Source organism: Montipora foliosa, chromosome 5, assembly GCF_036669935.1.
Source record: "Montipora foliosa isolate CH-2021 chromosome 5, ASM3666993v2, whole genome shotgun sequence".
Classification (NCBI taxonomy): Eukaryota; Metazoa; Cnidaria; class Anthozoa; order Scleractinia; family Acroporidae; genus Montipora; species Montipora foliosa.
In genome coordinates, this window is record NC_090873.1 from 852,071 (window position 1) to 867,070 (window position 15,000).

At 39.7% G+C, this 15,000-nt stretch overlaps 2 protein-coding genes across 6 annotated transcripts in view; one reads left to right on the forward strand and one right to left on the reverse strand.

Moving 5' to 3' along the window:
- The window catches only part of LOC138003298 (uncharacterized), a 16,730-nt gene extending 14,536 nt beyond the window's left edge, over positions 1–2,194 (forward strand). For all 3 annotated transcript variants that reach the window (XM_068849268.1, XM_068849269.1, XM_068849270.1), the window contains 2 exons: positions 1–59; positions 462–2,194. The exon at positions 1–59 is cut by the window's left edge and continues 353 nt beyond it. In XM_068849268.1, the coding sequence (XP_068705369.1) occupies positions 1–59; positions 462–657 (255 nt within the window). In that variant the 3' untranslated portion in view covers positions 658–2,194. The remainder of the gene's footprint in view (positions 60–461) is intronic.
- A 9,785-nt stretch (positions 2,195–11,979) lies between these two features.
- Positions 11,980–15,000, reverse strand: part of LOC138002839 (melanopsin-like) — a 4,668-nt gene continuing 1,647 nt past the window's right edge. For 2 of the 3 annotated variants that reach the window (XM_068848817.1, XM_068848816.1), the window contains one exon: positions 11,980–13,871. In XM_068848817.1, coding sequence (XP_068704918.1) covers positions 12,808–13,854 — 1,047 coding nt within the window. In that variant the 5' untranslated portion in view covers positions 13,855–13,871 and the 3' untranslated portion in view covers positions 11,980–12,807. Of the gene's footprint in view, positions 13,872–14,971 lie in introns of all 3 variants that reach the window. The other variant, XM_068848818.1, reaches the window with a different exon arrangement.

Consider the following 15,000-nt stretch of genomic DNA (forward strand, 5'->3'; position numbering starts at 1 on the left):
CGGCATTTTCCTGCAGGAAGTCAAGTGAATGCAGGCAATTTTACCGGAGCTGGAGATAGGTAAGGGTTTCCTGCAGCAAAACGGTATTTGCCCTGTGTTTAACCAGAAACCCATAAGGGTTGAAACGTGTAACGCGCGTTCACAGCTTCCGAATATTCAGTGCGAACTGATTGGTTGAATGTTTCAGTGCTAAGTACCATATTTGGAAACCCCTTGCTCTTGTTGTTCCAAATATGGTACTTAGCAAATTGAATATTCAGAAGCTTGTTTCCAAGCACACAAGGGGCCGTTACACGTTTCAACCCTTATAGGTTTCTGGTTTGACTTAGTTCCCTTCCCTACCCTAGACAGATGTTTCGCTGAACATTTTTTAACCACACCCGCAATTTCTCAATCGTATGAACACGGGAGTCGAACCCTTAAGGCCGGTGCACTGAGTTCTGGTTTCTCTTATCTTCCAGCTTTGCTGCAGCTATGACATCCTTTGTTATCCGTGGCCATCCTCCAGATTTATGTGTCAAGGCTGGCTTACTGGCAGCTCATTATTCTATTCAATCACAAGACGCCATTGCAATCACAGTAAACCCTGAGAATTTTACTCCAGAAAATGTAGAAGACTGTATAGATTGTAAAGCTAATGACATAGATATCTCCTAGCATTTGATTATTGTGTGTCACTCACTTGCGTCTGTAACACCGAGGTGTATCCCAAGTTCCCAAACTATAGTTTGCTACACCAGGGCCAAGCGTTCTTCATATATGTTGTAGTTCAATTTATCCTTGGTTTAAAGATTATTTTCTGTTGTGTCAATGTCATTATTATGCATTATTCTACCCAAGAATATTGGTAGAGTGATTTTACTTGACCCGTGAAACAGAGAATAATAGTTATTGTGTAACACTACCTCCTAATTAGACCTATTGTTTTTCTGTTACTCAGATTATTTAGATCTAAAACGGTAGTGCAGTAAAGAAAAATGTAACATGAAAATTTTCACTTAGTAAACGAAGAAAAGTATTACAATAACTGTCGTATAATTTATCTCTTCAGTTGTGTCATTACTGTGTGTTCTGTTTTTGTGTCAGTTTTTTCATCTTCGATCTTGTATACACCACGTGATAGGGGCTTTTATGCACATATAGCGTGTAATATTCCACTATATATTTCACGGGTCAAGTAAAATCACTCTAAGATAAACTATAGACCCAGTATGACTTTGGACCACAACATACACACACTAGGGAGTTTCAGCTTAGACGACTGCTACGGCTACGGCAACTCCACAAAGCAAGAATATTATTGGTTAAAAAAGGAAAATAACCGTGCTGCATGTGCAGCACGAATTTCGGTGCATTTTTTGCCGTACTCCACAAAACAACAACGTGAAATCACCAAATTTTAGGTTTTGACGACAACGTGAGCATATAACAATGAAACAGTCATTTTCTGTTTTGACTTTAAAACCTTTCGTACCATACTTAGTGCATGGAGATGGTTATGAAAATGGACAAGTTCCTTTGTTTCATGTTTTGTCCGTATTTTTGGCCTTGAGCCTGCACAAAACACACCTTTTTTCGAAAAGATAACCAATCAAACCCTTCGATTAAATTATGCGCAACTAATTTGCGAACCCGTGCGAAGCGAAAACAAAAGATTGTGCAGGGTCACGGTCAATTCAACATCGATTGCAACAACATTGTTCTCGCTTTTGAAAGTTCCAAGGTTTCATAAGCAGTCCCTCGATTAACAATGTTCGTACTCATCCAGTTACAGGATAGTTCGCCTGTATTGTACAAGGTGAACAAGACGGAATAATCGCGAAATACTTCCGATAGCGCTAATTTATATTTTGGACTGACGTTTTCGTTGCCGTAGCCGTCGTCTTTGCTTAAACTCCCTACTACTAACTAGACTGGTAGTACGAATACTTTTCACAGGCATTCTCATGTAGACACAGTCGAAACAAACACTTGTCTAACATCCCGTTGAACAACTCTGCTACTGGTGAGCATAGATGTCTGTACTTGTACTCGACAAAACTGAACAAACCCGGCTTTTGAACTGCTCCAGTACCCTGAATTTTTAGTTATATCAAGCACTTACTTAGTGAACATGTTTTACAATTTATCGATTTGTAAAATAACCGTCAAATAAGAGAATATGTAGTTCTTATAATAAAATTTATGGAATTAATTCAAGGATTTTTTTTTGCCTGTTGTTGTCAATAAGGCCGGAAAAGTCACACAAGGCCAATGATAATTATGGAACGCGCATTGTTAAAGAGAAACAGCGACCTTCAGATTGGACTGAGTACGTGAACAACTGCGAAAACGAGTTTTCTGTACTGGGCACGCGTATTACGTTTAAAGAACAAAAATGTTCGAAATACACGTGCTCAGATCTGAGAAATCGTACTTCAATCTGAAGGTCGCTAACGCCTCGTCTGCGAAGCTGGGCCATTTCAAGTCGAAGGGATAGGGGTGGGATAAATTCTTCTGAGTTTGAAGTTCTTTCAGCATCTTTAGTTCCAACGACTCAGTTTTCAATCCTTTCTGCAAGATATCTATTTGCGTGTAGTTTTAAGTCAATCCCACGTTTACTCCCGTGTAATCCATCTGAGCATTAGCCCTAGTAATGGAATCAACCCACACGAGAACGGAACAAAACTCAACCACAACCTCCGGATGAGATGACAATTGTCCTACCCACAGGGGTACTAGTTCAGGTCGTGGGTATTTGAGATGCCATTTAAATTGAACACGTGCAGGTGCTACACGGCAAACGTTCGAGAAAACCTTCCCTTCGCGTTATTTTCACCTTTCTGCAAGAGTTTTACTTTAATATATCTCTTTAATATTTGAGAGCCAGTAGGGCGTACTCCCTGTTCTTGACAAAACCACATTAAGAAAAACTGTTGCTTAAGAGCAGTTCGAACAAGGAACGCAAAGGTGACCGCTGTAATGGCACGAGAATCATTAGGAACGTCCAATCAAACGCTGATATAAAGCGTTTTCATCTGGCGTAACCTCGACAGTGGACCTAAAAAAATACTGCAGTAGTTAAAACCTGTTTTGTCAAAATTATTTCTTTGGAAAAGTAAAAACCAATATGGCCGCCGGTCACGTGGGTGACAAGACCTTGGCCTGGAATGTTATCTTTTCTTTTGTTATTGAAATGAGAATTGGTCAAAGCTAAGACCCTTGATGTACAGCTTTATCCTGGGTTGTTGCTTTTAGAAATGACAATATGTGTTAGGGTTAGGAGAGAAAATGCCATCGCCACCTTCCATCTCCCAGTGCAACCTATTAGGGAGCTTAAGCACGTGCGTTTTTGAGACGCGGACTGCAACCGGAAGTGAGCTGTTTTCTCCTTTAAATTGTCTTTACACAACCACATTTACATTGCTAAGTATCTTTTCTCCATTAGAAATGATTAGTGTAAAAATCTGGGAGACACCACTGCCCTGGCACGCAAAATGTTCTGTTCCGGTTGTCGTCTGCGTCTCAAAAACGCGCTTAAGGTTTTGAATTTAACGCGTTTAAGCTCCCTACTACCCATCTTGAACACCTCTCGCTGCCTTCTGCAAGCTCGTCGATGTCGAGGCTTGTCCAATACACCTGAATACTTTACGAGTCGTAAAAGGGTTCTTCATTTTTTGGAGTGACGGCTCGTAGCCTGGTTGACAAACGCATCTCACTTAATAGGACTTGTTGCAGGATGATGGCGCTGTGGTGAGAGCACTCGCCTTCCACCAGTGTGGTCCGGGTTCAATTCCCAGATTCGGCGTCATATGTGGGTTGAGTAGGTTGGTTCTCTACTCTGCACCGAAAGGTTTTCTCCGGGCACTCCGGTTTCCCCTCTCCTCAAAAACCGACATTTGACTTGATTTCTCTTAATTGTTAATTTCAGTTTACAGTGTCCCCAATCAGCGCTCCAGCGCTAGAACGACTAGACACTTAAATAAAGTTCCTTAAAGTTCCTTTTGTCTTCGAGCAGTCGACTTGTTTCGATTTGTACGAAACGCGAACTGGAGTGCGGCTCGTTGTCGAGACAAGTGCATGTCATTAGAGCGACTTAAAATATTCAACACTTTATAAAAAATTAAGTTCCGTTATGTTTTATCCCAGTTTAGTGGACTAATAGTGCACTAATATAGTAGAATGCGCGGACGAAGTGCTGTGAACCAAGACATTAGGGCCGTTTATACGAGAGAAAATAAGCTGTGGCTTACTTTGGCCGCGGTTTACAAAAGACGCGAACACCCCGTATAAATGGTACAAAATCTACGTTCATGGCTTTCTCAAGCCGCGGCTTATCCTGGCCTGGGAGTTTGTACTGGTATAAATAGTTCCTTTCGCGTATTTTGTACGCCGCGGCTTATTCTCTCTCGTATAAACTGCCCTATTATCTCTTGTGTGAACACAAATCAGATGGCGCCCGCGGTATCAACCTCTGCGTACGTGTCCTTCATTTATGGCCCTCATGTAATGAAGTGTTGCACGTCAAAGAAAATTTAACATGTAGCTACATGTATAATTGCTCCTGAACTCCGTTGAGAATGCGTTTGCTTCGGGATGTTACTCATGATACCTGGGCTCTCGTCACATTTCAATGTAGTTTAATTATTACATTGAAATAAAATATATCTCCAATGGAAAAGTACTTACAAAGTTCCTATGGCCGGGGTCGAGTGAAGAAAACAGTGCCGATGATAACATGATAGGAATATTATACGTGATTACTTAGTGGTGTAATGTGTCGATAATGTGCCATATAAACTGACTCTTACATATTATTTAAAGCGTTCACGTCATCGTAAGAAAACATCGCGTCTTAAATAGATTGTCCATGATGACTTGTACTGAGTGAAACTGAATTTGGCGTGAGAGAACTCGTTCAATGGTTGTCGACAGTTGCGTTTGATTCAGCCTCTACAGCAAAGCCATCTGAATATATTCCGGTGGTGGAGTGCCATTTGGGCTGAGAAACGTAAAGGAGAACGCAATGTATTCGGATAAATTATTGGAGATCCAACAAGTGTTTGGTGTTCAAATCAACAGGTATTAAATCCATATGTTATTTAACTAACATGCCATTATTTGAACATTGAATAGCACCTTTCTGTATGCCTGACTTTCTTTTAGGACACCGTAAGTATCTGATATTTAAAGGACACTTTCAGCATTGCTTTATGCTACCTTATTTTACAGTTTCGTCATCCCACGGCATGCATGTTACTTCAGTTGCAGAATTTTTAAGGCAATTTTCATTTGAAGGAATTTTTTTGGGAATGTCATTATTTCTAATGGTCCCGTCCCTAACTCGAGTCGAAGCAAAGCCATAAAAAGCAACACATATGTCACAACCATCAAGTCGATTTTGATTGACAAGTCAATTTTGGACGAGCATGCTCACTAATAAACTTTTTTTGCACGTGCTTCATTCATTCACATGTCGCAAAAATTTTCAGGTAAGCGTTAAAATTCTCTTTAAGACTTTAACGAAACTTTCACGGTAAAAGTGTGCATGGAGTCGGATGACTTAAGTAACCCCTTGATTCTATTACCTACAGCTCCTGGGTACGTTTTGGTGGAATTAGGGAGAGTGAACAGAGAGACCTACGACAATTTTACTCAACTACGGCGACTCCCATTCAGGTTAGCATTTTCTTATTTAAAACATCAATTACATGTATCCTGTTCGCTTGTATGCATCTAAGACATTCGCTAAAATTCGTTCTTTTTCATACTATCGATATATGTTGTGAAAATTATGCAACTAAAGAGAAGTGTCCACACAACGCTTCAAACTAACTTGTGCATGCTTATGCATCGCATAATCTAGCTTTTCTACGCACACAAAAATGGCTTTGATCTTTGAGAGAGAACTTTGCTACCTTTTCTGTTATAGAACGACAAGGTTTTGAATTTTCAACGTGAGCGTGTTTCCGAAAAAGTCTCGCAACAGGAGTTTGCTGGGCCGATATTTTGCAAACCAACAAATCAAATGTATCATCTCCGAAACGCGCCACAAAGCAAAACGAAAGACGAGGCAGAAAAAGAGGCGGGTTGCGTTAAATTAAGCACATTATTAAACTGGATCTTTGGTAAGAAGCAGCCCTACGTTTTCCAATTTTGCTTCTACCACAGTGATTTACGATACTGTTTAGTTTCCTTCTTTTGCTAAACTGAGTTGAATCATAAGCCTCCGTGTAAGTTTGTTCGTGTTTTGCATAGCTTGTAACCTAATCACGTGCTTAAGGGAAAGAGAATTGGGAAAAGATATGAACCGAATTTGAATAAATGTCCATAACAGTTGACAGGATGAGAACAAAAACGCTCAAAAAATCAGGAACTCTCTCACGGAAATTCATCAAGAAATATTTAGAGTCAGTTTACGAGAAATATTTAGAGTCAGGAGACGCATTGTTTCCATGGTAGCCAGATCCTAAAAATTTTTTTTTTTTTTCAGAATTTGTTATTGTTTCTTCTAAGCCGTTTTCGTGTGTCATAAGGACTCTTCATCGCATTTATTATTTAAAATAGTTTTCCTTTGGGAAAATACATTATACATAATACAAGCTATTGGCTATCACGGCACAAGATACAATTTTGGAGACAGAGAGGGTGTCGCCCAGTCTAGGCCCTTGGGATATGTCAATTTTAGTTGTTATTCTTAGATGTCACGAAAACGCAAGTCTCTTTCCCGAGAAGTTCGCAAAGTCAGATAATTGAAAATGACGTTCCGAGTGGAATTGTGGTTTGTTGACGAAAACGAGTTTCAGAACCAAGGAGATTGTTTTATCTTGCCCCAAATCCTGGAGTTGGAGATAGATCCTACAATTTTGAGTGAATCTAATGGCTTTTTGCCATTACACAACTGCCATCGTCCCTACTCTCCCTTATTTTCTCATGCATGGTACTAATACCAGGGTTGTAGGAATTATATCGCGATTAAGGCACTCTGTCCCTCTGAATACTTTAATCCAAATTTACCGTTCTCTGATCTTCCCATATACATACTACGGAATTGCTGCCTGGGGCCAGGCTGCCCAGATCTACTTAAGGAAGGTCTTTATCTTACAAAAACGAGCTCTTCGGCTAATGTTCTTTGCTGGTAACAGATCTCATGCTATTCCTTTGTTTGTCTCTGCTGATGTCTTACCACTCAACATGCTTTATTTTGAAACAGTATGTTCCCTTATGCACGACATATCTACCAATTCTGCGCCTCAGAATATCTGTGATCTTTTTACTTGTTCATCTGACGTTCATATATATAACACTAGATTTTCTGATGCTGGTAATTTATACGTTAATAAATCAAGACTAAGACTTCAACTTAATTCGTTTTCCATTTTCGGAGCTAAGCTGTGGAATTGCCTGAAGCCTGAACTGCGTAAACTTAGGAAAAAACCCTTCAAAAATAAACTTCATCAATTTTTGCTTGCGGTACTTGGTAGTGAGGATGATTATGTTGATGTCTCTACGTTAATGTTAAAAATTACTAATTATCATTAATTAAGCTCTAGTAGCTCTTATTATTCATTTCTTATGTTATGTGTATTATTATAGTTCTTGCTCTTCTATGTAAATTCTAGCTATCTGTGAATATATGTGTATATCTATTTCTATTATTATTATTATTATTTATTTATTTATTTATTTATTAAACACTGATGTAATTTTATTGTAAATTATACAATCCGCCCCGATTAGCTTTGCTATTTGCGGGTTGTATAAGATTATAAATTCTGTTTTTATAAAATTAATTTAATAAATGATGATGATGATGATGATAATACCTATTGTAGTTCCTAGAGACCAGAGAGATGGGGGTAGGGGAGGGTGGGGAAGGTGTTAAGGCTCCAACGTTTTTCCACTTTTCTTTGCTTTGGTTAATAAAAGATCAGCCACACTTAATGCTTCTTTGCCTGGACAGGTTCTGTACTCCTAACAATCTAAAATATACCTTTTTACCGATACGTTGTCGAGAACTCCATATTTCAAATAGCTATTATGGGATATGCATACTAATTTGCTCTCTAATAGCTTTTTAGATCAATGGATTTCTCCGCTGTATCAGTAAAAAGGTCTATTGTCTCGACAGTCACTGTTTCCAACGTGATTTATTACCTTGTTGAACTTTATATGACTGTCAACTGTATTTAGCGCTAAGGAACCAATTTTTTAAAAGTTTTAGAGTTTCAAACCACAAATACTTAAGCCTGGTTTTCACCAGCGGCGTAAGCAGAAGCGCAATTATAAGCGGGCTTATTTGGTCGTGAAAACGGGGTTGACGCAAGCGCAAAGCACAAGGATAAAAATTTTTCATTTTCCTTCAACCTCGTTCCCAGGGTCTCTCTTCTCTGCCTCCATTGTCGTTGAGAAAAGACCCTGGTTCACTCTGGTCACGTGTCTTCCAAAATCTGGAAGGTTCACCAAATGTGTGTTAGGGGATGGGAGGCAATGTAGGCCATGTCGACGTTGCAAAGAATGGAATCAGCACGCAATTGATTTTGTGGCCAACGACAATGGAGGCGGAGAAGAGAGACCCTGGGAACGAGGTTGATTTTCCTTGTGCTTCTACTTGCGTTCGCTTGCGTCGAGTGAAAACGAAACGCAGCACAAGGAAATTTGTCCGTCCCTGCGATTTAACTAGCTTTAACCTTAGAGAGAATAAATACAAGCTCGCTGTTCCGCAACCCCGTACTGAATTTTATAAAAGAAGTCTTTCTTACAGCGGAAGTGTGTTATAGAACGGCTTGCCTCTGGAGGTGCGGCAATTGACATCCTCTAGTATAGTTAAGGAAAAATTAAGAGACATAAATTTCGATCGACAAATAATTTAATTAGCGATATTCTGTTTTTACACACGGCCTCCTTGAAAAGCACGTGTTTTCTTTTTATGTTTATTTTAGTTTTTATCTTAGATTTTAGATTAGTTAGGAAGTTAGTATTTTCCATACTTCTGTGCATAGTTAATAGAGGGGAATGGTTATGAAACACGACAAATTTCTTTGTTGTAGGTTTTTGTTCTCTTTTTTGGCCTTGACCGTGCACAAAACACAATAGTTGTTTTCTCCGTACTGAGGAACTAACCAATAGAAACGGGTTGGTTACGTAGTTCATGCATAGTGTATGAGCGCAGAACAAAAGATTGTGCACGGTCGTGGACTTTCCAACCTAAATCTTGGCTTCTTTGTTTGCTCCTTTGATGTTTGCCGAGCTTCCAAACCATTCCCCTCTATTAGCTATGTTCAGTGTAAATGTATACCTGAAGGAAATACCGTGTTTAAATAAACCTTACCTTACCTTACCTAATTAAAGCACTCGTCCCAGATTCCTTGCGTCTGAGCATTTAAACAAAATGGCGGATGCCGTGGTTGATTTTGATGCCTACGTCAATGTTCGTTTTCACTAACATAAGCTACTTATTCTTGCGCTTGTACTTGCATCGCTAGTGAAAACTAAGCTTTACTGTTAATTACACACAGACTTGCGTTAGAGCGGTTTTCAAATGAGTGTCGTAAAACCAAAACCAAAGTAATTACTTTGGCCAATCAAAAAGGACGGAGACATTCCAGTAAACCAATCAAAACTCGAAAGTAATTACACGTAGCCGACACAAAGTGCGGGAAAATGTACACGCGTGAGCCACGATTGGTTTGGTTTCACTTCTGATTGGTTGAAAAAGTGGTGCGAGATGTTTGAACCAATCACTGTCGCTATTTTACATACTTAGTGCTAAGGCACTAATTGCGGACACTCAGAAATCAAATCAAACATCTCATGTCAAATCGCAGGTTGATTTCGAGGAGATTGGAAAACTGGAGTACCTGGAGAAAAACCTGTCGGGCAGAATAGAGAACCAACAAACTCAATCTTCTAATATGCAATCGTTTTAATTTAGTTTAATTTATTCGCCACAATTCATGGAGTCCCAATTAACACCTAATCCGTATATCCATAGATCAAACCACAACACCGAAAACTCCATGCCGTACTCTTCTGGAATAGTGTGTGCATTATTACTCACTCCCAAAGTATTTAGTTAATGAGCTAGAGCGAGTCCAGAAGAGGGCTTTAAAAATCATGTGCTCTAGCCTCAGTTACGATGAAGCTCTTACTCACATGGAGATAGCGCCGCTTACCGTCCACCACAGTAATATTTGTGCCACGCTTTTCAATGAGATCCTAAGTGATTCAGATCATAGGCTACGGGCATTATTGCCGCCTTCACATCAGGCCTGCAAATATTCGCTTCTACGAACACGCAAATTTGACATTCCTAAAATAAACACGAAACGCCTACGAAATAGTGTTATTATTAAGTCAAGTTTTAATATAAATACGGTATAAATCAATTTTAGATCTTGTAAATAGCTTTTCGAACGTAATGGTACTTTATTATATATTTAGGTAATTTTTTATTATTTACATTTTAACGGTACGCAATTCAGCCCTTGGCTGCCATGTATTGTTTTCAATAAAATCTATCTATCTATCTATCTATCTATCTACCTTTAACGTCCCACAGGGAACTAATGAACATGAAAGATATTTCTGAGACCAGGCCTACGGTTTATAGCCCTTTTCCGAGAAGACTTAAAAGTCTAACTATTCGTATTTAAAGACCCTGAGTGTTGGTCCGGCCGGAGTTAAACTCTCGACTTCCCGCGTAACAGCCCGGTGCTCAACCAACTGAGCCACCGGTGCGCGGTTTGATTTTAAGGTTTTTTTTCTATGCTCATCGTAAGTTTCATCAACTCACACCATAAGAAAAACAGTTCGATAAAATTCTGTATTTGTAAAGGGACTCTGTTTGTTGTCTTGTAAAGTAAAATGAAATCTGATCGGGGTTAAATCTGAACGGGGTTAAGGCTGTATGGATGGTGGTAAAATTAAAGGTCCTTATTTCACGAGGGTAATACGTGAGAGTGACTTAGAGTTACTGATAAACTGGTGGCCCTCGGTGAGCACCTTTTACAATTTTTTGAATAAATAATAGTGCATAAGCAGCACTCATAGCAACAAATCTTGTCCACTTGCTTTTATTTCTCCGACCGGTTTTGTCTGATTACGCAGACTTCATCGGGGAGTTTGAACAAGACTGTTAAAAGAAACTTGTTTTATATCTTATTTACAAAGTACAGTCACGTTCCAGCAAGGGTGTTGACCGTGAAAAACACCTACACAACAGTTTGTGCAGGATATGACTAAAATCCTGTATGACACTGAGAATTGTAATTTTGGGGCTCACGGATTTAGGGTTAAATTCGTGAGCCCCAAAATTCAACACGGATCAGAGGAAAGTCGAAACAGACGTAGACGGAACGAGACGGGGATCGAACTGGCGACCTCCAGCTTATAAGGCTGCGCACTAACCGCCTGAACTACGCATGTGCAATTCTTAGTTGTGGGTAAGGGCCAGTTTCATTGGAAGCCATATAAATAGTGATAATGATAATCACGTTTCAGGCTTACATGTGTAACGAAGAAAAGGGCCTGCTCAACTAACATGCAAGTTTATCAAATCATGAAAGCCTTTGTTGATAGGGCAGAGTTGAAGTAGCTGGAAAAAACCCTCCCGGAGCAGAGTATAAAGCCAAGGCTCAACCATGACACACAGTAACTGAATGCAACCCAGAACACACTGGGGAAGGCGATTTTCCCACCATGCAATGCGCCTTCGCGGTTAATTGTAGGACCTTGAGGCATTTAGAATTTCAATCAATCACAATCATTATTTACGTGTCTAGTTTTAACTAGGAACACATTTAGGCCAGACCACAGTACCGGGAACTCTTATCGAATACTTTGTTGGATCTTCAACTTCCCACAGGTTTCCTGAACAAAGGTTTTGGGATAGGGCCTACGGTTTATCGTCCTTATCCGAGAAGACTTTAAAGTATAACAATTTGCGGATGTAATTACAAAGGCAGCACTTTCTGCCCGGGTAGTCCGATGCACAAACAATTGAGCCAACAGGTCATAGGTTTGTTTATTTCCACAACTACAATAATACAACAAGACAGGTCATGGTTAAATTTTGAGGATATGAAGAAAACTTACAACTACAGATGCACACAATTAATAAGATGGTAAAGCCAATAGTTCTCTGCACTGGCAAAATGTCTGTGTTTGTGTATGCTAGTGCTTACTTTAAAGCAGTGGAAAAGCAGAAAAAATTCACGCACTTTTCTTGGAGCCAGTCACAAATTATAACTTTATTTATGACTTATTAGAGCGAGTTTCAATCGAGTGTCGTAAAACCAAAACTGAAGTAATTACTTTGGCCAATTAAAAAAGGACGGAGACAATCCAGTAAACCAATCAAAATTCGAAGTAATTACACCTAGCCGCCGACACAAAGCGCGGGAAAATGTGCACGCGCAAACCACGATTGGTTTTAAGTCATATACAGAAAAGCCTTAGTTTAGCGTATTGAAGTCGAAAAGGCTTTCATCTTGGTCTTTTATTGCTACCTTTACTCACTGAAATGTTTTTAGTCTCTATCTTAAATTAACAATCTTGTCTTCATCTTCATTCACTATCAGTAGCACATTTAAGGGCCCAACTTCCTCTTATAGAACTGACATTACACAACTGTGAGTAAGCGCCAAAATTTCCGCAAAAGGTTTCCTTAAGCGTGCACATGGTAAAAGAAGAAAAAAACTGAATTAACAAAGATAAAACTGAACAAAGAATACCTAGACAGTGAGCAACCACCTCTCTTCCGCTCTCCAAAACAAGTTTTTTAAAATAATAAAATTGTAGTAACCAGCATATGGCTTTGTGTTATGGTCAAACAGAAGAAACGTCAGCAATGTTGTTTTTGTCTGCTTGTGCATTTTTATACCCTTCTGGCTTCAAAGAGGAGATGCCAGAGACCTCGATGTCGGCTTCCCTAAGTTCCGTATTACGAGTGTTCGTTGTACTGCCAAAAATACTGCGTAACACCAGCCAAAAATCTCGTTTAAACAATGTGTAAAGTATAGGGTTAATAACTGATGTTATGTATCTCGTAATCGCAACTGTTTCTGCTACTGTGTCAAAAACGGTAGAATTTAACATAGTATTTGATTGTATGTAATACGCTATTTTGATTAAAAGCATGATGATGAAATATGGACACCAACAGCATAAATACATCACAGACATAATTGCAAATATAAAAATGCATTCTCGGTCAGTACTTGTTTGAGTAGTTTTCGTTCCAGTATTTTGCATCGAAACCGGCCTCTTGCCCTCTCTGACTGCTTTGAACATGAGTGTGTACGCATAAGCCATGAATACAGTCGGAAAAAAGAACACGATAGCAAGACAGGCTGCAGAGTGTACCACTTCCCAAAGCAATTCTTGTGCAGTCCACCTCCAAGCCAATGGAATCGTTGCAATGAAACCACCGAGCACCCAAATTCCCAGCTGTACTATTAATGCGGTTTTCTTGGTTACGAAGTTGTGTCTGAACGGGTAGATAATTGCCAGATATTTTTCAGCGGTGATGGCAAGTATGTGATGTCCAATCGTGACGGCTAACAGCGTGTGAAGAACAAATACCCCTTCAGCAAATCGACCATACATGGGAGACGTAGTAGGTACAACTTCAAAAGAGAAAATAATGAAGTATGGAATGTTAACTGCTCCAGTGAGGAAATCACACACCGCGAGACCGAGGAGTAGTGTATTGGATGGCGTTCGCAGGCTTTTTTGCTTGTAGAATAAAAAAAACACGAGGCCGTTGGTCAAAATGATGGCAATTGCAATAGGAAGGAGCTTGATCATGACTGCCATCCCTTCACTGTTGGAGTGGCTTGAAAACGGAGGATTCCACGAGCTGTTATTAGTCATCTTTTACAAGATGTTTACTACAACACGGCAAAATAAAAGAAACGAAATTTTCAGTAAGTAATGGTAATAGGACTGGAGTGGAGTTCAAGTCAGTCTGTATAATCATAAGAGTAATACCACAATCGGACGCACGCGCAGCGGGAGTCAAATTTCCGAGGAAAGAAGAAGATCCAAGTTATGAAAGAAAGGAAGAATTTTCATTAAAAGGCTGACGAAGCAGGCGGAAATTGATTAATGTCGCTCTAAAAGAAAGAAAGAAAGCCTGTACGCTGTTTCTGTGGTGATGGTAACCAACTTTGTGATTGGTTGATTTAAACTACAGCACTGAATGCGATTGGCTTGTTGAACTGTCCGATAACAAAATGTCCGATAACAACTTGGCAGGGAATAAGTGGAAAATAGGAGTCGAGGAAAGTGTAATTTTCATGATTATAATTGAGATAGAACTGAGGAAAGGTTCTTGTTTGCACATACTTTCCCCCAACGGGACAAGGCCACCCCCCCCCCCCCCAAAAAAAAAGACAAAAGATTGTAAATGCATATGAAGGAACATGGACAGTTTAAACTGTGGGAAAGGAATAAAACATACGATACATACTTAATCGACCACTTCCCATAGTGGCTTTTCAGGCCCAACGAAACAATCACGACAGAACAGAACATTCCACAGCAACTGTTAAGAATCCCAACTGGCCGGAAGCAACCCAGTTGGCTATTTACAAGTGCATCTGAGAAGTTCGGAACCAGGGACTACTAGGAACAAATTCAACCAGTGGTCAAAACGTGTCTTGAATCCGACATCCCCGGATCTCAAGGCAAGCGCCCTAACCACTGGGCCGCACTGCTAAACGCTTAAGAGCATGCGCACGGAGGACAAGGCAATCTCCAAAGATTAAAAAGAAGGTGACGAGATTGGAAGACATGTGAGGGAATGATTTGCGACGTCACTGTCTACATTTGTTTCATTAACATACGCGTTTTCTCACCGAATGCTACATGCTATTTACAAATTGACTTTGAAAGGTAAAAGAAATTGTTTAGCTTTGTGAAATCTCCAGGTTTAAGACTTTTAGCTTTCATGACTAGCCAATATTAGCCATCAAAAACTGATACATACTTTGTAAAATTTCAAAGCATCATTCCTCA